The 25,398-nt window shown below is 36.3% G+C and overlaps 1 protein-coding gene across 1 annotated transcript in view; it reads left to right on the top strand.

Annotated features, from left to right (window-relative positions):
* Positions 1-25,398, top strand: part of Tex11 (testis expressed 11) — a 277,802-nt gene that overhangs the window by 215,787 nt on the left and 36,617 nt on the right. The window contains exon 24 of the mRNA XM_059251477.1: positions 2,878-2,950. Within this exon, the coding sequence (XP_059107460.1) occupies positions 2,878-2,950 (73 nt within the window). The remainder of the gene's footprint in view (positions 1-2,877; positions 2,951-25,398) is intronic.

Here is a 25,398-nt window from a genome sequence, read left to right as displayed (position 1 = left end):
GGAGGTTTCTTTTTAAAAAGGAGGTTTCTTTTTAATGGAATTAAACTTTTTAACAATGGCAGATGCTTTATTATCTGTATTTTCTTTGTTCACAACTTTAAGCTTTTTCACACAACTTTCCTTAACAAACTTCACATTTTAAAATTACCTTTTGTTCCACTTTATCTCTTCTAATATAGATAAAAATGAGAGCAGTGAGCAGTAATTATGACATGTCTTTGATGTTGTCCTGCCTTTAAATTCCTCTACCAAACAAGTTAGCTATAACTTAAATTCAGCTTCACTCAAGTTCTTGGGACAAGGGCATAATGCCGCCAGGTTATTTGTGTAAATAAAAACTAAATGGCCTCTAGTCCAGTTCTCAAAGAGCCCCTGTCATCCTCTAAAGCCTCATAAGTTGATCTTCCATAGTCCAAATTATTCTATGCTTTCTGGTCTTCCAAACTCCTATTAGAATTGTTGTTTAAGCTCTGCATTCAGGGACTTTTCTAGCCCAAAGTTCCAAACTCTTAGACATTTCTAGTATAAAACACTCCCAAAGGCCTAAGATTCACATGGTCAGGTTTATCATAACAACAGCCCCACTTCCCAGTACCAATTTCTCTGTTAGTTTTCTCTTGCTGTGATAAAATACCCTGACAAGATCCACTTAAATGGAGAAGGGCTTTATTCTGGCTTACAGTTCCAGAGAGACACAGTCCACCATGGTAAGTGAGATGTGGCAGTGTTAATAACACCAGGCGAGAATAAGACCACTACCATAATTTTGAGCCAAATTTGAAACAAGCTTTAATTAAATACTGGCCAGGGGAATCGACTCTAGTCAGGTCTATTCCTGGGTTCCCAGAAAGTGGGTATTAGTCATATTTTGCAGATGCTTAAAAAGGCACACCCACAAGGCCATTGAATTTCCCACCAGGTCCAATCAGGGGCAAGCAGATATCTTGACATATTTCCTGCCTGTATACCACCATCACCACCCCCAGCCCATACCCAATCAGGGACAAGCATATATCCTGATATATTTCCTGCCCACATACCTCCCACCTACATGTGATCAAGCGTATGTAGTGTAATTGGGCTGAACAAACTTGTTTAGGGGAGTGAAAACAAACAATAGCCTCCAGCATTTACCCTTGGTTCTCACTGCAGCAGGCAGGAAGGCAGAGTGGCAGGCACAGGAGAATTAAGCTTGTCATATTGCATCCACAATCAGGAAGCAGACAGTAAATAGGAAGTAGGGCTAGGCTATAAAACATTAAGGTCTGTTCCCAGTGACCCATTTCTTCCAATGAGGCTCCTCCTGATGAAGATTCCACAACCTTTCCAAATAGCATCACCATTTGGGGACCAAGTGTTCAAACAAGTGAGTCTCTGTGGGACATTTCACTTTCTAACCACTTTTATTTTTTGATAATTTTATATATGTATACAATGTATTGTGATCATATTTACCAGCCATCACCCACTTTTCTTTCCCTTCCAACTCCCAATGACCTCCTTCTCCTTCCCAACTAGTCTGCTTTCTACTTCCATGTAGAATACAGACCTTATGCTGATTGATCTCCCTTTTAAGCTCCAGAATGGACTTCTGTTGATGTACATCCTACTTGCTAGGTGATTGTGCCCTCTCTTGTTCTTTCGCTCTCTAGTGTTCTTGAACATAAATTTCTGTACAGTGTGATCCACTTAAAATAATGCCCCTTTGAATGGATAAAGACGTTTATGATTGCCTCTTTACCCAATTTGTCTGTAAATTTCAAATTGGTCTATTTGTGTTGAGCTACCAGTTTATTCATGTTCACTAACAAAATCTTCAAGATTTTTCACAGTGACCTTGGACTTGAATTTCTCTAGACTCTGTTCTAATTAAAGTCATTCTTCTTAGGGAAAACTTCAGAGCTCATAACGTGCCTTTTACTAAGATGCAACAGAACCACTATTTTAAATCTGGGGGCGAGGATAGTAGTGCTTGGTTTATATCAGATATTCAGTTCTATGAGTGGAAGACTATGCAAGACTTGTGGTCCTTGGTATTTTTGCCTTGTGTCTCTCAGCATAGAAACTATCTTATAAGCTCACTGAGATGAGAACAATTGAAACCAGGTATTTTGAATTTCCCTTGCTTTTGTCCTATAATACAGTCCTTAAATAGAGTCTGAGTAGAAGACTTGTGTCTATTTATAATAGAGCATTTATAATACAGGTCTTAGTGGAGGAAAAGTCCAGCAGTCTTGGACCTCCTAGGAATCCCAGCCTGGAAACTTGGCCACATCTGATTAAAACCGTGCTTATATCACACTGACATGAGGGTTAATTTCAATATGACATGGCTCATATGTCATACGCTGACATTGCTCTTACTGATACTTAGTAGGTTTCTGGGAGCAAATAAATGCATATCTTCTGGGCAATTTTCTATGACTTTGTGTGATTGCATTTTATTTGGTTTTATTGGGAGGAAAGAGAGGAAAGTTTCTGGGCATGGAACCAGTGCCTCACACATGCTAAGCAAGCTCTATACTACTGAACTATACTCTTAGCCCTACATGATTATGTTTTATAATTTTCATCAGTTATTTTGGAAGTCTATGGAGCTTCTCATACAACTATCCAGGTGAAATATTTTTCTTATATTCTATATTATTAAAGAAAATGATAATGATCAAGATTTTCTGTTAATCATTTTCTTGGTACAATAAGGAAAAGAACATTTGGAAGTTAGTATTTATATACTAATGGCAAAGTGTTTGGTTAAAAAAATCATTTTCTATTATTTTACTATTAACTATTTTAGTGAATACAATTTGAAATTATATTAATTTGCATAAAGTTATTTTCATTTAGGTTAATTATCTGTTATTTTTATATATATAGACCAGATTACTGAGAATGTCACTTGAGCAGACCCAGAAATGCAAAATTGTCTGGAATATCCTGAAACAAACAGGTACAATGGGAAGTGGGTTTGGTAACACATTTACAAAAGGAGTTTATGCTGAGGATGTATTTCAGTAGTACAGTGCTTGCCTAGCATGCATGATGCCCTGGGTTTAATCACAGTACCACAAAAAGAAGAGAGTTTATGATCTAAATAATAAAGTCACCAGAAAATTTGACTACCAGAAATTTCCACTGTATTTCATAACCAGTAAAATTTCTTTTAGAATTTTTATACTATATGTTAGAATTTTCACTGCTTAGTACAGTGCTTATAGTGAGAATAATACTTACTTTCTAAGAAATTTAAAAACAAGTCGTTATTGCCTAACAGTGTTATTACTCTTAGGTCATTAGGTTTCATTCTAATCAAATTTGCCAGTAGACTTCAAATCAAATATTATATACTGCTAAAGTTTGATATTAAAGTTGTTGTAAGCCTTTTGAAGTTACAGAATATGGTCTTACTGTTTCCTTAGTAGTTATTTCAGATTTTTTATAGTGTGTCCATCTGTTCATGTTTTAGAATTGTTTTGAGTCAATGGATATTGAGTCGAATTATACGCCTTGTCAGATTCTAAGGAGATAATCATGTTTCTCTTTTAAACTATGAGTATACTGAATAACAATAATAGATTTCCTAGAATTAAATCATCATTGATTTTCTGGAATAAAGCCTATTTGGTCATGGTGTATTGTTATTTTAATTGTGGATGAATTATGTTTCATAGGATTTAGAAATAATTAGCCTATTGTTTTCTTTTCGTGCATATGTGATATCTTTGACAGATTTTAATAAAAAGAGGTGAGCACAAAGATGAACATAAAATACCTGAGATTTAATTTGTTTTTCAATCTATGACAGCCATTTAATTAAATAAAAACAAGAAACGTCAAGATCAAAAAGACATAAATAACAAACCTGCTATAGAAGATTTAATAAAAACCTAATGATGCCTGAAAGCATGTGTTGCATCTTAAGAACAGAAAAACATATCTTGTTTATGTGTGCTTCTTTCAGTATTTACAGAACTAATGACAAAAATCTGAATATATTATAAGACATGTAAGTAAAATAAAAATTATCTGGTAAAACAAAAAGTAGGGGTTAATAACAGAATCAGAAAAAAAACACTACCTGAGTATTTTTAAAAACAAAATGAAAGAGTATCCTGAAAACACCTCATACTTGGGTGATGAGGATGGTAAGGAAGAATTTATGAAGAGGATGACAATGAAGATATAGATAGGAAAGAAGATATAGGTGAAGGTAGTAATGAAAAAGAAGACTTTAGATGCCATGTAGAAGTTGATGAAGATAAAATAGAGAGAAAGAAAGTAGGAAAGTGGAAAAAGGAAGCAAGAAACAGATGTTTCATTTAATCATTTGATTAAGACTCATAATACCTGAAGGATCAAAAACTGTTCAGTACCAGTGGGAGTTTTCAAGGATTGGTTTAAAAATAGGACAGGACACTTACCCAGCCAAAGAGCCAAAGAATAGTTCCTGTGACATTCTATCTACCTTTGAGTCCCTGTGGGTAGTCTATCGCTTAGCTTGGGGTCTTCACCCCAAGAAAATTGTGAGTATTATTAGGATTTAAATATAAGATTTTTTAAAGACTCTTGCTGTAGGATGGATATCTGTGGTTTCTCAGTTGAGTTACCATAGATACCAATTATTTTGAGGGGAAAAAAAGAAAGAAAATACCTCATACTAGAATCTAAAAGGCAGGAGCAATGCTTAGGAGCAAAATACATAGTCTTGATTATTTTAATTAACCAAAGTATGTCAGAATGCTAGTTGTCCCTCCAAAATCCTGTTCTATCCAGGAATACAACTAGAGGATAGATAGATAGATAGATAGATAGATAGATAGATAGATAGATATAGATCTAAATGTCTATAGTCTGAGTGCATATGTGAATTTATATATATACATACATACATACACACACACATACACACCTATATACACACATGCAAGGGATGGAGATAAAGCTCAGGGTAAAGTGTACCTAACATGTGAGGCCTTGTGTTTGATCCCTAACCCTACAAAAAATACATATATAGTCATACATCATTCATAGTTTAACAATGTAGTAGTTATAGAGACCCACAGAGGTTTCCTAGTGAGAACTTACTCAGGGTCCACGAATCTGAGCTTGCTTTACCCAGCAGGGCTGCATAAGGGGATGATTTGACCATGGATGTGGGTACCAGGTGTTTGGAAGGGTCTACACTTAGCTGTGTGGTGTGCTTTGATCTAGCAAGAGGGAGCTCTTTTGGCCTGCCCTTTGGCATTGTTATAAAAAGCCCTTTTGAAGAGGCAGAAGGGGCCATTGGGTTTTGATCCAGGTCCTCCCAAAGCTATCCTATGTTTCTGTCTTTCTTCTCATCTCTATCTTTCTAAAAGTTTCTTATCCCTCTCTACTCCTCATAGGAACCCTTTAAAAGGTGGGAGCTGGCCTCCTACAAATAGTTAAAATGGATTGAGTATACAACAGTGATCCCCATAAACTTATGTTGCCTAGTGGCATCATAGCTCTCTTGTATAAGTATACTCTGATATTTGCATAATGGTGCTTTTCTTCCCATCATTAAGTGATCTGTGGCTCTTTGATGTATGTGTATATATTTATATGCATGTATATGCTTACATATACAGTTACTAGGGAACTTCAAAGAAATACCATACTGAAATACTACTAGACACATATTTAAATGACCAAATCCAAAACAAAGCATGGCATATCAAGTTGAGGTAGGACTAAGCTCTTCCCCTCATATTAAGGCTTGGTAAGGCAACCTAGTATGAGTAATAGGTTCCCCAAAGCCTGCCAAAGCATCAAGAACAGGTCCCACTCCCACTGCTAAGAGTGCCACAAGTAGACCAAGCTACACAACTGTCAAATGTATGTAGAGGGCCTAGATCAGTCCCATGCGGGCTCCTTAGCTGTTGGTTCAGTGTCTATGAGCTCCTATGAGCCCAGGTTAGTTGTCTCTGTGGGTTCTCTTGTAATGACCTTGACACCCAATACCCCCATCCCCTCTACAATCTTTCCTTCCTCCCTCTCTCCAACAGGTTACCCAGAGCCCAGCCCAGTGCTTGGCTGTGAATCTCTGTATCTGTTTCCATCAGTTATTGGACAAAACCTCTCTGATGACAATTAGGGTAGTCACCAATTTGATTATAGGAGATAGCCAGTTTAGGCTCCCTATCCACTATTTCTAGGAGTCTTAGCTGGAGTCATCCTTGTGGATTCCTGGGAGTTTCCCTGGCACCAGGTTTCTCCCTAACCCCTTATGGCCCCCAAAAGACATTTAAGGAATTGGTCGACATCCTTAGTCATCAGAGAAATACAAATCAAAACGACTCTGAGATACCAACTTACACCTATCAGAATGGCTAAGATCAAAAACACTGATGACAGCTTATGTTGAAAAGGATGTGGAGCAAGGGGAACACTCCTCCACTGCTGGTGGGAGTGCAAACTTGTAGAGCCACTTTGGAAATCAATATAGTGTTTTCTCAGAAAATTGGGAATCGACCTACCTGAAGAACCAGCTATACCACTCTTGGGGATATACTCAAAGGATGCTTTACCATACCACAAGGACACTTGCTCAACTATATTAATAGCAGCTTTATTTGTAATAACCAGAAACTGGAAACAACCTAGATGCCCCTCAACCAAAGAATGGCTAAAGAAAATGTGGTACAGGCCGGGCGGTGGTGGCGCACGCCTTTAATCCCATCACTCGGGAGGCAGAGCCAGGCGGATCTCTGTAAGTTCGAGGCCAGCCTGGGCTACCAAGTGAGTTCCAGGAGAGGTCAAAGCTACACAGAGAAACCCTGTCTCGAAAAACAAAAAAAAAGAAAAAAAAAAAGAAGAAGAAAATGTGGTACATTTACACAATGGGTCATCTGATATTTCTGTATCTAACTTTTTGAAGAACTACCAAACTGTTTTCCACAGCAGCTGTACCACTTTATATTCCTACCAATAATGCATTTCAATTTCAATTCTTCACAATATTCTGCTTGTTTAAAAATTTGTAGCCATTCTGGTGGGTATGAAGTGGTATGTCATAGTTTTGTTTGTATTTTCTAACAGTTAATGATGTTGAACATATTTCTATATATTTATTTATCATTTGTGTATCATCTTTGCAGAGGAATACTAACCCTAGTCAAATATGTGATTTGCAAATATTTTGTCCTATTTTGCCTTTTGTTCTTCTGATAATGTCCTTTGATACATAAAAGTTTTTTTTTAAGTACAACTTTTCTGTCTTTCCTTTTGTTGCTTGTGCTTTGGGTGTTATATCTAATAATACATTGCGAAGTCTAAAGACATAAATATTTGCCCCTTTTGGGGATGGAGAGATAGCCCAGCAGTTAAGAGTGTATGCTGTACTTTCAAAGAACCTGAGTTAAGTACCAAGCACCCACATTAGGTGGCTCTTGGCTTCCTTTAATTCTAGTTACAGGGAATCTGACACACTCCTCTGACCTCTCAGGCACCTGCACTCATATATCCATAACCCACACAGATATACATGTATACATGTAATTAAATATAAAACATAAAATCTAATAAAAAGAAAAAAGATTTTCCACTTTTTAATAATAATTTTTATAATAATTAGCTTTTAAAATTATGTAGGATTCATTCCAGGGATGCAAGGATGGTTCAACATACGAAGGTCTGTCAATGTGATACACCATATAAACAAACTCAAAGAAAAAAACCACATGATCATCTCACTAGATGCTGAAAAGGCATTTGACAAAATCCAACACCCCTTCATGATAAAGGTCTTGGAGCAATCAGGAATACAGGGAACATACCTAAACATAATAAAGGCAATTTACAGCAAGCCAACAGCCAACATCAAATTAAATGGAGAGAAACTCAAAGCAGTTCCACTAAAATCAGGAACGAGGCAAGGCTGTCCGCTCTCCCCATACTTATTCAATATAGTACTTGAAGTTCTAGCCAGAGCAATAAGACAATATAAGGAGATTAAGGGGATACAAATTGGAAAGGAAGAAGTCAAGCTTTCCCTATTTGCAGATGACATGATAGTATACTTGAGCAACCCCAAAGATTCCACCAAGGAACTGATACAGCTTATAAACACCTTCAGCAGCATAGCAGGATACAAGATCAACTCAAAAAAATCAGTAGCCCTCCTATATACAATGGACAAAGAAGCGGAGAAGGAAATCAGAGATACATCACCCTTTACTATAGCCACAAATGACATAAAATACCTTGGGGTAACACTAACCAAGCAAGTGAAGGACCTATATGACAAGAACTTTAAGTCCCTGAAAAAAGAAATTGAAGAAGATGTCAGAAAATGGAAAGCTCTCCCATGCTCATGGATAGGCAGAACTAACATAGTAAAAATGGCAATCTTACCAAAAGCAATCTACAGATTCAATGCAATCCCCATCAAAATACCAACACAATTCTTCACAGACCTGGAAAGAACAATACTCAACTTCATATGGAAAAACAAAAAACCCAGGATAGCCAAAAGAATCCTGTACAATAACACAACCTCTGGAGGCATCACGATCCCTGACTTCAAGCTGTACTATAGAGCTACAGTAATAAAAACAGCTTGGTACTGGCATAAAAACCGACATGTGGACCAATGGAATCGAATTGAAGACCCTGACATTAATCCGCACACCTATGAACAAATAATTTTTGACAAAGAAGCCAAAAGTGCCCATGCATATATTTAATGTACTTGTAGCATTCATTCTGTATTATCCTTTCTTGTTCTCCTCCCACCCCTACTGATCACTCTCTTCTTCCCAACTAGTCCCCTTCTACTTTCCTGCCTTTGTGTGTGTGTGTGTGTGTGTGTGTGTGTGTGTGTGTGTGTGTGTGATTTAATGAACTTTGTTAGGGTTTCTCACTGAAGTATTAATGAGCATTTATTTATAGGAGCATGAGACACCTTACCTGTATCTGTACCACTGAAGAAAATGTCTCCCAGGACATATTCTGGGAGATACTATCTTATATATGCAATAGGGGAGTTGTACACAGGAAATCTCAACAATATGACTGCCTAAAAAAAAGAACCTAAAAAATGACAACACCAATGTCTAGACAAATTTCTATAAATGGTCTTATTAAATAAAAAACACGGAGCCAGAAATTTGGGTTAAAACCATAGAGAGATCAGGGAAAGACAGAAAGCCACCAGCTAACCTCACCTCATCCACTGCACAGCTTCCTAAGAGAGTGACTTCCTGTCTACTCAGGCTTATATGCCTTGCTTTTCTGCCCTCTCATTGGCTCTTAGCCCAGCTACCTCACTTCCTCTTCCTACACAGCTCTGTCACTATCTGTCTGTACAGACCTCCAGGTCTCTATGGTTGGTACTGGGATTAAAGGTGTGTGTCACCACGCTTGGCTCTGTTCCCTAGTGTGGTCTTGAACACACAGAGATCCTGCCTGCTAAGGAATTAAGGGTGTGTGCTGGCTGACTTCTTTGTTTACTTAAAATAGCTGGCCTTTTCCCTCTGATCTCCAGGCAAGCTTTATTTATTAAAGCACAAATAAAGTATCACCACATTTCCCCTTTTTGTCTAATAAAAATAAAAAAGTTAAACTAATATAAGAAAAACTATGTACAATAACTATATACAATATATACAAGCAATAAATACATCAACAATGTCTAGTACATTTGCATTTAACAAATTCAGAGAAAATATTCCATTATTTATCCTATTTTGGTGAGTCCAAAATGTACCTAATTCATGTTCTATCCTAACTTATATTACCAACAGTAAACTATCTTATGATGTTTTTCAAACTTATACACTTAATACCTCTTAGTGAGTTTCTTTTCTGAATTTCTTAACAAGGAAAACTGTAACTATAACTATCTGATCTTTAACTCCCTCAGAGACCTGAGAAGGAAATAATATTACCTAGTAAAATAGGAAGTGAAAACAAGCGACTTCTAAAAAATGACTTATGACAGAAACAGCCAGTGGCCTACTGGCTAAAGATGGATGCCCCAAAGTTGCAGAGGTGACTGTCCAGGCAGGCAGCTGTCTCTGTCATTTCTAGATTTTTGGAAGTTGCTTACAATGCATTTCCTGTTTACTCAGGTAATATTATGTCCTTCTGGGGTCTTTGATGTAGCTGAAGACTAGATAGTTATAATTTTCCTTGGTTATGATAAAAGCTAAGTTAGATATGAAACCTTAGACTCACAAATATAAGATAGATAAAATATTTTCTTTAAATTTGCCAAATACAAATAGGCTAGATATTATAACTATAATTCTTGCTTGATAACTGTTTTGTTATATGTAATTTTACTACGTTAAAATTAAAACTTTCCTTTTTTATTAGACAGAAAAGGGGAAATGCTGTGGGATAATGCCCTTGTACACTAGTTTAATAAAACACTGATTGGCCAGTAGCCAGGCAGGAAGTATAGGTGGGGTGAGCAGACTAGGAGAATTCTGGGAAGAGGAAGGGCTGAGTCAGGAGTCACCAGCCAGACACAGAGGAAGCAAGATGACAAGGCAGAACTAAGAAAAGGTACCAAGCCATGTGGCTAAACATAGATAAGAATTATGGGTTAATTTAAGTGTGAAAGCTAGTCAGTAATAAGCCTGAGCTAATAGCAGTCTTTCCATTATTGCACCAGTGCAGACTTTCCATTATTGCCAGATTGGTTGGGAGTGTAACATTTAGGGTACAAAGCTGAGTAATACTGTTAATGATAATTCTTCCCCAGCATATTTCCTAGTACTTTCTGGCACTATGAGGTGTAGCCATCAGGGAGGAAGCTTCAAGACCAGTTCCAGATGCATTTCTGCATCCTGGAAACAGGGCACATGGTATCTTCAATAGGGTTTTACCATCTGGTTCTGATGAACAACCAACAACAATAGTAATTACTTCTATTATTTGGGGCTTGTAGAAATCTCTGAACAATACCTGGTAGTGTGATAGCCCACTTCTGACACTGGTGTTTTCATTTAATAATCCCTGGCTTCTGAGATCAGCTTTATAAATCCACTCAGGATAACTCTGATCATTTTTAATTTAAATTTTTTATTTTTGAGATTTTTGTATGTGAGTACAGTATTTATGTTGTTTCTACCCCTTCCTCTCTCCCATTCAGCTCCTTCTGTGCCCCCTCCTCAAATTCATAATCTCTTCTTTAATTACTGTTACACACACATATATCTGTACAACCTACTGAGTCCATTTAGTGTTGATCATCTGTACATGTGTTTAGAGTTGGCCACTTAGGATTGGACAATCTAACAAGAGTATTTTTTGATTAGCTTACCAAGTGTCAGGCTGGTGTGTGTGTGTGTGTGTGTGTGTGTGTGTGTGTGTGTGTGTGTGTGATTTCATATATTTTTTGTTTTAGTTTTGGTTAACCCTCCTGTTCTCCTTCTCTCTGCTCCCTCCCCCAGCCATTTAAACCTTTCCACTCTCAGTATTTCCCCTTGCATTTTAAGATTGAATGTGTTCTTTTACCCTTTGCCACCGTTAAAGCCTTTTTTCCCACTCATGGGCCTCTTTCTAGTCTCCTGCCCTCTACACACACTGCCTCAGGAGCAAACTTCCATTTTCCTTGAGAAAGACAAGCACATACTTATTTTTAATTATTGTAGATAGTATAATTTCAGCTATTTATTGCTGTTTGTTGTGGAGAGAATTTTCTGCTGCTATTCTTGTGTGGGTTTTTTTGTTTTGTTTCTTCTTTGGAACAGATTCAATATGTACCCTAGGCTGGCCTTTACTTTGTGATCTTCTGCTTCTTGAGTGCTAGAATTCCAGGCATAAGCTAGCAACCACTTGTTTTATGTTTAACCTTTATTCAAAATTTCAAGTTCAAAGGAACATTTGAAGGCTACAGTTTACATGCACAGATGTAGCAGACTAGCCGAGATTATGTGTATCACACTTTCTGTCTTTGCATGCCTCCTCCCCTTGGTTTTCTCACTTTCTAGGGCCTCACTTTGGCCCTTTTGCTTGCCTCACACTTCTGGTCTTGCTAATGCCTCCTAAGTGCTGGGATTATAGCCATGCACCACCACACCTACCTGCTGCATTAACATGGCCCAATCAATCATATTGCTGTTTTAAAATGGAAATAATAGTATATAAACGTAAAACTATAATGAGTAATCAACATGAAAATACTCTATTTCACTTAAGAATTATGTAGATATCCAATGATTATACATTAACTAACTTCAATATTAATCCAGTGTTTTAAATTAACTAAATATCTTTGAAATAATCTAAATATGACATACTACAAAAAAATATTGATGAAGCAGAGTTTGTCAGAATAATGAGTCAGCTTTAGGGAGATTTATATTTTCATTGTCTTAAATACTATATACAAACAATATTAAATTACCATGTCCATTTACATTCAGGAAAAACAGGAATGAGCAAAACAAAACATATATGTTTTATACTATACAAAAGTAAACAAAGAGGTATAGTTTTTTTGTTTTGTTGTTTGAGACAGGATCTCACTATGTAGCCCTGGAACTCTATGTAAAACAGACTGAATTCAAACTCATAGAGACTGAGACTCAGTGACCAGCCAGTCTAGCCTAATTGGTAAGCTTTGGGCTAGTGGGAGACCCTGCCTCAAAAGGAAGTAGATGGATGACATCCACGGTTGCTTTCAGGCTACTGCATATACACATCTGTGCATTTACAGACACATATGCATACGCACGCGCACACACACATACACACACACACAAGTTTCTAAGGAAGGAGATTTTTTTTTGCAAGAATATCTTTAGTATATTTAGTATTAAAAATTTGGCTTTTCCCCTTGATATTTTAAGAATTTATATAACCATGTATGTCTATAAACCAGCCAGTCTAGCCTAATTGGTAAGCTTTGGGCTAGTGGGAGACCTGCCTCAAAAGGAAGTAGATGGATGACATCCACGGTTGCTTTCAGGCTACTACATATACACATCTGTGCATTTACAGACACACATGCATACGCACGCGCGCGCGCACACACACACACACACACACACACAAGTTTCTAAGGGAGGAGATTTTTTGCAAGAATATCTTTAGTATATTTAGTATTAAAATTTTGGCTTTTCCCCTTGATATTTTAAGAATTTATATAAGCATGTATGTCTATAAACTAATTGGAACAGAAGACTTTTATTTAGAAGACTTTTATAGTCTAATTTATCAGTATCCTCCAGAGATAAGAAAATATTTTCCACATTCAAAATGGAATGCCAAGGCTTCTCTCAATTATAGACACACAAACACAGAAATATAAAGATCTTATTAATTTAGATCCACAATTTCAGCTTCATATGAAGAGTTATACAGAAACTTACCAGATATCAAAGTGTTATTCTCTGTTTCTATGAGCATGAAATTCTTGATTTGAGCTCAAAATGGATAGAGAAAAAGGACAAATTATACTGTTGTTTCTAACTCATCAGAGACTAGATAGTCCATTAATCCAGTTCCAAGATCACCAAAGGATCAAAGCATAAAAACACATTCCCAGTCATTTGTGCTATGAAGAGAGAATAATTTTTTATTATCCATACAAAAACTAGAAACAAACAAAACATACACTCAGTAGAAAAAGAAATAGCAAAGAGATTCAGCAGAGTTCTTTTACCACTTGAGATTCAGTCTGGGAGCCAAGAAAAGATAAACTTCAATGTGTTGTTTCTCCCTCAATACAATTAACCTAGTTCTGTTAAGTGTATCCATTTGAGCATTATAGTCAATAGTTCTGAAATGTATTGATTGTCTTACAATTACAAAATGAACATGGTCAAAGAGTTTAATTAATGAGAGACATGAGAAGTTTATATAACCCATTTCACTATGGCTGTTCCATTGCTGTATTCTAGAAGTAGATAACTTGTTTTATTTATTTTTCTTTCTTTTTTAAAGCAGGATCTCATGTAGTTTGGGGTAGCATCAAACTCACTATATAGCTAACCTTGAACTCCTGATCCTCCTGCCTCTGTTGCCATGTGCTGGGATTACAGGATTATATCATTGTACCCAACTAATTTGTTTGGAGCTAGTATAAATTTGCCCCAGGATGAATCATGCCTTACTATCACTCATCTCATTCAGGTCACACTGGATGGTGGACTGGATTAATACTGGAACAATTAAAATTTGGAGGCTAATTAGGATAGAATAAATGCATTGTGCATGTAAGAAGGACAAGAGGTTGGGAGGGGGCAACATGTAGAATGCTGCAGATGTTCCTGAATTCATGTTGATTTTTATTTAATTACTGAGAATATTGGTAGGTGGAAACTTTAAAAGGTGTCACGTGTGTCCTCCACCATGTTACCCTGGAGGCTCTCATTTTGGAATTCCCAGGCTTCAGAACTGTGAGAAATACATTTCTTTAGTTTATATATTATCTTGTCTGTGCTGTTCTGTCACAGCAGAAAAAAGACTGAGACATTGATTTTGTTCATCTTTGTATATCCAGTGTCTAGCATGCTATATACCTCTGTTTAATGTATAGGTGAACATACACATGAATGTGTATCTGAATGTATATATCACATATGAATTCAAAGGAAAATAGTAAATATATTTACTATAGAGTTATAGTAAATACATAATATAATATATAAATTATGTTAAGTTATATTTATTATAAAATATAGTAAATATATTTACTATATAGAAAACTATATTTACTACATCTTGGAATAGGAATTATTAAGTGTCTTAGTTATGTTTCTATTGCTATGATAAAAAAAATGAGCAAAAGCAACTCAGGGAGGAAATGTTTTATTTCATCTTATAATTCTCAGCTCATACTTGGTCACTGAGAGAAGTCAGGGTAGGAACTCAAGGCAGGAATCTGGAGGCAGAAGCTAAAGCAGAGGCCATGGAGGAATGCTGCTTACTAACTTGCTCCCCATGGCTTATTCAGTCTGTTTTCTTATACAACTCAGAACTACCTGGCCAGGGGTGACACCCACTCAGTGGGCTGGACCTGTCCACATCAATCATCAATTTAAAAATGTACCACAGGCTTACCCATAGGCCAATCAGGTGGGGGCATTTTCAGTTGAGGTTCCCTCTTCCCAGATGACCCTAGCCTGTGTTGACATAAAAACTAGTTAGTACACTATTAAAAGACTTTTTCTTTCTTCCTGATTCTTTTCCTTCTTTCTTTCTTCCTTTCTTTTTTCCCTCCCTCCCTCCCTCTCTCCCTCTCTCCCTCCCTCCCTCCTTCCTTCCTTCCTTCCTTCCTTCCTTCCTTCCTTCCTTCTTCTTTTTGTTTTTTTGAGATAGGGTTTCTCTGTGTAGCCCTGTCTATCCTAGAATCCCCTCTGTAGACCAAAATGGCTTCAAACTAAGAGATCTGCCTATCTCTACCTCCTGAGTTCTGGGATTAAAAGTATGCACCATCATGTGTAGCTGGAGTTATCTCCAGTCCCACCTGGGCTGGCAGCCACTCAGACTCAAAGAAAAACACAGATGCTTATATTATTTATAAATTGTATGGCTGTGGCAGGCTTCTTGCTATCTAGTTCTTATATCTTAAATTAACCCATTTCTATTAATCTGTAAGTTGCCACGTGGCTCATGGCTTACCGGTATCTTAACATCTGCTTCTCCTGACCACGGCTGGCAGCATCTCCTCCCACAGCCTTCCTGTTCCCAGAATTCTCCTCTCTGTCCCGCCTATACTTCCTGCCTGGCTACTGGCCAATCAGCACTTTATTTATTAACCAATCAGAGCAACACATTCACAGCATAGAGAACATCCCACAGCAATCATGCCTGGCTAACTTTTACTTTTTATTAAATATATGTATTTGGATTTTTCAGCAACCGTATACTGCCTTTATAATTAAAATACATATTCAGGAAAATGTTATGGCTTGTTAAAAGTTTATATTACTTAAAAATTGTGTGATTCTTTTCTTTTCTAGTTTTTCCAGACAGGGTTTCTCTGTGTATCCCTGGCTGTCCTGGAACTTGCTGTGCAGATCAGGCTGGCCTCGAACTCAGAGATCTCCCTGCCTCTGCCTCCTGAGTGCTGGGAATAAAGGCGTGCGCCACCACCAACTGGCACAAGATTATGTATTTCTAATGAAGTAATACCTTAAATTATGAGCATAGTATGTGAGTAGTGTGAATAAATCATTAAGTTCCTAACTATAAATAGATAAATTTTTAAAAATTGCAAAGTTGGTGAATCTTAAGCTCTTGAACAAAGATGGAAAACGTCATCTTTCAAAAAGTCAGTTATTTACAAACTATATAAACAGTGACTAAAATTGGCTTTTACAAAAGGATTAATCCTGACCTGCTGTAATATTAGTAATCTTAGGACATCAACTAACTTCATTAATTTTGCAGAGTCTAATTCCTAAGAACAAATAGATATGAGAACGTGGAAATGTATGAATGCATCTGTCCTTAAGAAAGTTTGGCTATGTCTTCACGTAGTAGAAAGTGTCCAAAGGACAAGAAAGCACAATAATAAAACCTAAGATCCTTATCATGACCCACAAGGCCATAAATGATTTGGCCTTGGTTAACTTTCTGACCTCTTCTCCTGCCACTTTACTTAATGGCTCATTTCTCCAATCCTCCAAGACACCCAACACTTTCCTGCTTCTTGACCTTTATATTTTCCTTTCTCTTACCTAGAGAAAGTCTCTTGTCATGGATGGTCACTATAACCTGCTCCCCAACTTACCCAAGTGCCACCTCCCTCAGAGATCACATCCTTTATAACAGCAACTTTCATTACCATATACATCCTAAAACTACACTTTGTCTTTATAATACACATCACTACTTGACATTACATTAAATGTTGTTTATTGACTTCTCAGCTAGAATGTAAATTCAATACAGACAGAATAACTATATGTGTTGTGTGGTGGTATTGTGTTTCCCGAAATATTGTGCACCCTAATAAACTTATCTGGGGTCAGAGACGGAAGAGTCACAATATTAAACATAGAGGATAGGCAGTGGTAGCACACGCCTTTAATCCTAACATTCCAGAGGCAGAAATCCATCTGTTCAAGGATACACGCCTTTAATCCCAGAAAGCGAGCCTTTAATCCCAGGGAGTGATGGTAGAAAGAAAAGACATATAAGGTGTGAGGACCAGAAACTAGAAGCATTTGGCTGGTTAAGCTTTAAGGCTTTTGAGCAGCAGTTCAGCTGAGATTCATTCTGGATGAGGACTCAGTGGCTTCCAGCCTGAGGAAACAGGATCAGCTGAGGAACTGGCGAAGTGAGGTGGCTGTGGCCTGTTCTGTCTCTCTGATCTTCCAGTGTTCACCCCAATAACTGGCCTCAGGTTTGTTTTTATTAATAAGTACCTTTAAGATTCATGCTACAGTGTCGTTCATACTTTATACTTATTTATTAAATGAAATGCTGCTACAATATAAATTCTGACATTAGAGCCGTTCATTTGAATGGCATAGTGCTTTAATGTGTAAGAGCCCCCCATGCAAATATTCTAAGAGAATTGTAACAATTAGCTTCCACCTATGGAGAAGAACATTTAGAAAACCACTTAAAGGAGGTTGACCTTGGAATATAGGTTAGAAAGAGGAAGCCCAGATTTCTAAGAAAAAAAGGAGACTTAAAAAGGAAGTTAGGGTTGTACCCAAAATGTCTTATGGTGATAAAACATTCCAAACCTTTCTAACTAAAGAGATCTCACAGTTTTGGAATCTCTTTCTAGCTGTGAAAAAGAGACATCCTCTTCAGAGTCTCCTTTAAAGAATATCACTTCTGAATATTGCTAGAGCATCCTTGGAATTAGACTTTCTTAACGAGAATCCTGGAATGTTGGGGCTAAAGAATAATCTTAGTTATTGAATTCTTAAAGTTGTTTATTTTGTTAGATGAGTAAAATTATCATTATAAAACTATAACATAGAGAAAAGACTTTGGTTCTTTCATAGGATTTCATTTATCTCTAGTGATAAAATTTTGACTTTGGCATGAAGTAACAACAGTTCATTACAGAAAGTCTTAGTGGTTAAGACAAACAAGACACATTGCTGGAGAGCTTTAGAGCAAAGCCTAGCATTGATCTTCTGCTAGCAGAAATACAGTTCAGCTGGCAGGGCAGAGGAGTGTGTGTGTGTGTGTGTGTGTGTGTGTGTGTGTGTGTGTGTGTGTATACCTGTGTGCCTGTGTGCATGTATGTTTGTTATATCACATATTTATATACTATGTGCTTCTAACCCATAACTAGAAAGGTTATTCTAGTTTCTTTAAATACCATAGATGACAGATACCATTTAAAAAGAATTATGTTGGATTTATGGGGGGAAAGTCTATTCAGTTAATACTACAAAACTCAGATTACATGTATATCCCTTCAGCAGGCAGTCTTTGCTTGATTGTTCTATTGATTTAATAAGTACTAATTAGTCATGGGTTACTTTTGTTGTAGAGATTAATTCTCAATGGCTAAGAAATATTTAAAGATTGTTTTCAGATTCCCAAGAGAAAAGGCAATTGTAGTTAATCTTTATATATATTAAACAAACAAGTGGATTTTCTAAACTACATTCTAGGTCAGGACTTTGGCCACAGAAATAAAAACATGAGTTTCAGGGTTTTCCTTTTAAAGGAAATTAGATAATTAGCTGGAGTACTGTGTTCATATATGTCCCCTCAAAACCAATCTGTTAAAAGCTTGATCCTCATCTTGATGCTATTAGGAGGTAGTGGAACCTTTAAGAAGTGAGGCCTAGTAAATAAAAGGAAGTAAAGTCATTAGGAGCATGCCTTTGAAGAGGATATTGGGACCAAGGCCCTTCCTTTCACTCTTTCTCTCTCTTTTACTCTTTGATACCATGAAATGAACCTATACTAGGCTCTCCTGCTGTGATGTACTGTGCCATTACAGGTCCAAAGCAATGGGACAAATAACTACTCATAGACGGAAACCCAAAATTGTGAAGCAAAATAAACATTTCATGATTTAAGTTGATTATCTTGGGTATTTTGTTACAGGAACAGAAAACTAACACATTGAGATACCCAAATATCTGTGGTAGAAGTTGATCTAAATGTCTTCAATTTGGGCAGCATTTAGTTTTAATTATGCCTCACAGGCTTCATAAACTTACTCTAACAACACAAAATAAAGCCCTAATGGCAGTAGGTAGAGGTAAAGCTGAGGAGTCACTGAAGGTTCGAGAGATGGTGACAACTACCATTCCTTCTTCTTAATGGCTGACCTAATTAGGAATGTTATTCAAGTTTCTATAGTCCTAGCATATATCTCATTGCAACTTACCTTTATAAATACACAGATGTAAATCGAGAATTTTTCCCATACAATTACCTTAGCATGGTGTCTCCTGATCAAAGTATGTACTATAGTTTATCTACAAACATTCATTACGTAATTTGTGCAAGATTTTCCAAACTCTAAACCTCAATTAACCCCTATTGAGACGTATTATATAATAATACACTTATTAACCACAGAATGTACACTATCTCTGAGAAATTTTGTAACATTTGCCAAAATGGATTTTATTCTATTCTAAAACCAAGTCTCAAATTTCAAACAATTGAAACCATAGAAAGTATGTTGCCTCACTAAAATGATATAAAACAAAAAAGCCACAACCGAAAAATGACAAGATAAAATCCACTGTTAGAAACCTTTAACAATTCTGAGTAGCTCAAGTAAAGAAAAAAATCACAATGAAATCTATAGAATCTATAGAATATATTGAACCTAAAATATAAAAATGTCTCGAGATTCAAAGGCTAGAGTGAAAACCTGCTAGCTCGGAGAGTTTGAGTAGCACCTAGCTAACCTTCTCTCCTTGCTGGTGTCTCCCAAAGAGCCTGTCCCTCCACTCTGCCAAAACAGAAAAAAACCTCACCACTCAAAACCCCTCCCAACTACTTCTGTTGTATCTCTTTATCTCTTCCAGATGCCCTCTGATGCTCTGTCAACTAGTTGCTAACTCAGACTCCTGACCCAACGTTGATTTTTATTTAATTAATACAAATTCAAACTTGAGTTTCATAGTGTGATTAAATATCCCCCATCATTTCCTCCTTTTGGTCTAAATAAAAAGGAAAAGTTTTAACTCTAACACAGTAAAACTATATACAGTAAGAACAATTATAAAAAAAGGATTACATTCACAATGTCCAGTCAATATGTATTTGGCAAATTTAGAGAAACTTCTCTATTATCTATCCTATCTTGGTGAGTCCAAAGTTTGGTACCTAATTCACTTTCTATCCTAACTTGTATTACCAACCCAAACTATCTTTTTAGACCTCCAAAACATTTTCTTAGATAAACAATTTAAGCTTTTATGTCTCTCAAACTTACACAATTTATACCTCTTTTGTGAGTTCTTTTCTGAATTTGGTAACAAAGAAAACTGTAACTATAACTGTCTCATCTTCAACTCCATCAGAGACCCAAGAAGGATATAATATTACTTGAGTAAACAAAAAGTACAGAGCAAGCAACTTCTAAAACTATAGAAATGACAGAAACAGCTGGCTACTTGGACAGTCACCCAAGGTTCATTTGCAATGTTGGGGCATCCACCTTCAGCCTATGGGCCTAGAATATCTGACAGACTTTCCTGTGAAGAGGGAATTTTTGAAGGACTGTCCTGCATCGCCTTGGCAAAGTTTGTCAGTTGCTTTCTTTTGTGTCCTGTTTTGTCCAGTTTGGACAGCATACTGTCAGCAGTTGAAGCAAAGGCAGTTTCTTGCCCAATGGCTAACTTTACCACAATAAAAACAGACTCCATATGGATGTTCTTTGATGCCCACCATCCTTTTTTGAAGTAGATTGGTGCTGCCAGAAGCAGATGTGTCTCACTGTCATGAAAAGCCTTAAGTTATTAAAACATTTTAAATGATATATCCTGTGGGTCTTTGAAGTGTTTGAAGACCATCTATTTAAAATATCTCTGTATGACCTTGAAAACATGCCTAACATGACTACAAGTTTAGTTATTATAGATAACTACTAACGTGTATTTCTTAATTATACATTATATTTTTAAATGAGCTGCATACGTACAATACCTTAAACAAGAGTAGAAACATATACATTATAACAAAAATAACCTTAAATTTGTATCAATATACAAAAATCCATACAAAGGTAATTATTTGAGAATATAGTTGCTTTTTAGTTTAAAGTAGACACAATAATCTATCCTTTTATCCTATCCTTTCCAGGTTTTCTTGATCCATCTCATAACATGTGTAGTAATTGTATGATTCCTATTAGTTATTCCCAAAAACCAACTTATGGTATTTTCTATTTTGTATGTTTGTTTTCTATTTTATTTTTCTGCCACTGTCATTGTTACGGTCTTTCTTCTTTTTTCTTGAGACAATCCCAGAACTGGTGATGTTGTTACAGCCTCCTAAGTGCTAGGATTATAAGCATGTCCCACCATGCCATTCTCTACTTCCTTTGGGTTTAATAAGGTGGAGAGGACTGAGGAACATAGTATCAACCTCTAGCCTCCCCATGTATGCACCCAGCAATGCAAATACACCTTCACACGTACACACATATACATGTGTAAATACAAAAAGCACTTAATAAATGTGATTTTAATAACTTTATGCCAATAAATCTGACCATAGACAAAATGAATAAATTCCTTCATTTATTCATTATTCATTTATAAAGAATATTCTTTTTTCCTGATAAGTGCATCAGAATTGGCCCAAAGAGAAAGAATCTGAATGAGCCAGTTTCAAATATTTTGAATAGTTCTGCACCTGTTAAAGAAATGGAATCATAAATAACTTTACATAAAGGAAATTATTTCATTAGTAGAGTCTTCCAAATATATTAAGAAGTAATGGCAATTTTGTACAAATATCTCTTACCCATCCCTAGACAAAGACCTACAGGCAACCAATGACTGCTGGGAGGAGAGTGAGCCTCTCCCAGGGATGAGTCGCCTTATTGGCTGTCCAGTGCAGAGTGGTCAGCCCTGAAACTATATACTCATGAACAGAAATGGACTCAGTGATGTGTGTGTGTTTGTGCATACATCCATACATATATATGTAACAACCATAATCAAAGAAAAAGGCTATCAATCTGAGAAAGCAGGGAAGACATGGGAGGGGTTGAGGGAGGTTGGCTGGAAGAGGGAGGAAAGAGAGGGGGAGAAAGTGATTTAATTCCATTTCAATTTTCATATGAAACATATGAAAAATAGATAAGTAACACATTGATCTTAGGATACCATGACCCTCATATCAAAATCAGAAAAGAGTATCCATCGCACACACAAAACAAACAAACAAAAAACACACCACAGGTCCTTATTTTTAGTGAGGTCCTTATCTTGAATGATAGGTGCAGAAGTCCTAAAATTTCTTTAGTAAGTTTAATCCAGTGATATACAAACAGAATAGTGTATGGCCAATTAGTATTTAGTTTAAGAATATAACAATGCAAAAGGTAGTACACATTAACCAAAAAAAGGCAGTGGAGCGGGGGGGATGTGCTCATCTTCATGGAAAAGAAACGTGAATGAAAAATTTAATAGCCATTCATGATGAAAGTATGCAAAAACTAAGACTAGAAGATAACATCTTCATTGTGACAAATATTACCATAATTACTCCTTAATTCATTTTCAATGATGAGATGTGAAGATTTCCCCACTTGTGTCAACAAATGAAATATATGCTACCATGGCTTCCACCCAACATTGTGCTCAAATAATTCCAAGACTGCCAGAAACCCATCTCACATCTTTAATTCATCACTTTCTCCTGGCTAGCTCCTAAACACCTTTTGTGATCATCTTGATGTAAGACCATTTTCAAAATATTTGCTAGGGTCTCTCTTTGTCAGGCCAAATACTTCAAAAATTAGTCTGTTGGGTTCTGTTCCAACCTTCTAGCCAGTTATGCCTTTCCCCTACTTGTCTTTTAGTAGTAGATTGTGGATCAGACCACCCGGGAGTACAGGCCTGACTGCACTGGTTTGCTGGACATCTATCTATGGGCAGATTAATCTCTCTACCTTAGTTTGCCTGAGCTCTCCTGAACTTGCATTCTTCCTGTTTCAGTCTCCTGAGTTCTGGGATCATAGGTCTGTACTACCATCCCTGACCCTCAGCCTTTATTTCTGTATTGGAAAGTGGAGCAAACACTCTCTGTCCTGCATATATATTGGTTGGGAGTTCTGCCTCTCTAAGGAGATCGTAAAAATGGAGCAGTTTCTATATACTATGACTTTGAAGGTGTCATAGAGCACCGACCAATCTGCCATTCCTAGGATGCACCCATATAATTAATTTTAACAGGAGTGCAGAAGGTAAACTGAAGTAGATAACTGTTATAAACCTGTGCAATGAAATACTATTCAGCAGTAAATTAATATTAAATGTATTTGCTAAGTTAAAAAATGACAGACTGTATCTATATGGATTATGTGGATATAATTGCATTTGTTTGACATCCTGGAATGAATAAAAGTATAGGAACCAAAAATAACTTCAGTGATTGCCAGAGGTTTGACATGAGGTGAATTCACTATAAAATGACAATATAAGAAATAAAATATGGCAAAGACTGCTTTTTAAGGAGCCATGATAATACATATATTTACATATGTATATACTATCAAAACCCATATAACTATATATCATAAAGAGTAATTTCACTGTATATACAACATAAAAATAAATCAACCAGATTGTGGAGGGAACTACACATAGAATTCACACTGTGGTAAGTAAATCTGGCTATATAAAAAAACTACACAAACATCACTGAAGGAGCTGAAGAAAGAAACCTGACTTAAATAACTTTTAAAAATACTGTGTGTGCTTGGACACAAGGTAAAAGACAAAAATACTATGCACAGTACTGTGCTCTGGTTAAGAACTTTGATTTTCATGGGTATATAGGTTAGCAATAATGCACATACTTTACATGTACAGTCATTTCTGCTATAGTATGACATATGTGTTACTAAAAATGATTCTCCCATGCAAATGTGTGTAATAAATTCTAAGGAGCTGTGGAGAAAATGGGGTTAGGAATATACATGAGAACTTAAAGATGTATTTTATAAAGATAACAACCTAATAAAATTTTATCAGAATTTGGTGTATGTTAAATGACTAAAATACATCAATACTACAATTAAATTTGGCATTATTTTGGCTTGAAATAGACCTGATGGCTGCTTATAGAAGAGGGTGTCAAAAGGATTGCAGCTTGTGAAATATGAAGTAATGGAAGGAGGAGTATCTGAAATCTGAGGGAATTTGTAGCAATAGACATAGATGGACATATCTCATAACACATGCAGTGAACTGAGATGGCTGATACAAATTTGAGTTGTGCACTTACATGTGTTTTATATATTCCTATACAGCATAATACAGCTATGTGTAGTTCTCTGCATTCATCTAGTATTTGACATAGAAATGTAAACATAAGTGAACACTTAATTTACATTATATGTAACTGTTCCCTGATATACCAATTATGGTGGAACAAATTCAAATTTTCAAAAAAATGTTAGGCCGAGCGGTGGTGGCACACACCTTTAATCCCAGCACTTGGGAGGCAGAGCCAGGCAGATCTCTGTGAGTTCAAGGCCAGCTTGGTCTACATAGTGAGGTCCAGGAAAGGTGCAAAACTACACAGAAAAACCCTGTCTCGAAAAACCAAAAAAAAAAAAAATGTTAGAACTATAAGTGCATGTGTCTCTGTGTGCATATGTATAGACACACAGGCACACTGATAATGTAGTTTTTCTTATCTATGTTTTACTTTTATTAATGTTGGGAAAAATAAGTGAATTTGGTATGGTTAGTAGATACAGGCCATTATACAAAATTAATTCTATTTCTATATTCTAGCAAGAATGGTTGAAAAAGAACTTTTAAAATACCACTTTAAGTAGCATCAAAATCCATTAAATGCTTAGAAATTAACTGATAAGGAAAGATGTAGAAGACCTCTACACTGAATTTTTTTAAAAACACTAAAATTTTTAAAGACCTAAAATAATGAAGATTACATATGCGTATGTGTATATATACACTTATTAAGTATAATGTTCACGGGCTAGAAAAGAAGTCAGTATTATTATGCAGTTTTTTCTAATTTGATCCATAGATTTAAGGAATCCCAGTCAAAAATCCTAGCTTATTTAATTGCAGAAATTGACAGGATGGTATGAAATTGATTTTGGAGATGCAAAGGACACTTGTGAAAAAGATAGGTAGAATTCTAAGACTTACATCACAAAACAGAGAATCCAGAAATAGACTCACAAGTAGTGATTTGATTTGCAACAAATGTGTCCAGTGCTTTACAAGAGGGAAATGTCTGTTGTGTTGCTCTTGTTTATGTTAAAATAAT

The sequence above is a fragment of the Peromyscus eremicus genome, chromosome X (assembly GCF_949786415.1).
Source record: "Peromyscus eremicus chromosome X, PerEre_H2_v1, whole genome shotgun sequence".
Taxonomy (NCBI): domain Eukaryota; kingdom Metazoa; phylum Chordata; class Mammalia; order Rodentia; family Cricetidae; genus Peromyscus; species Peromyscus eremicus.
This window is presented reverse-complemented; position numbering and strand designations above follow the sequence as displayed.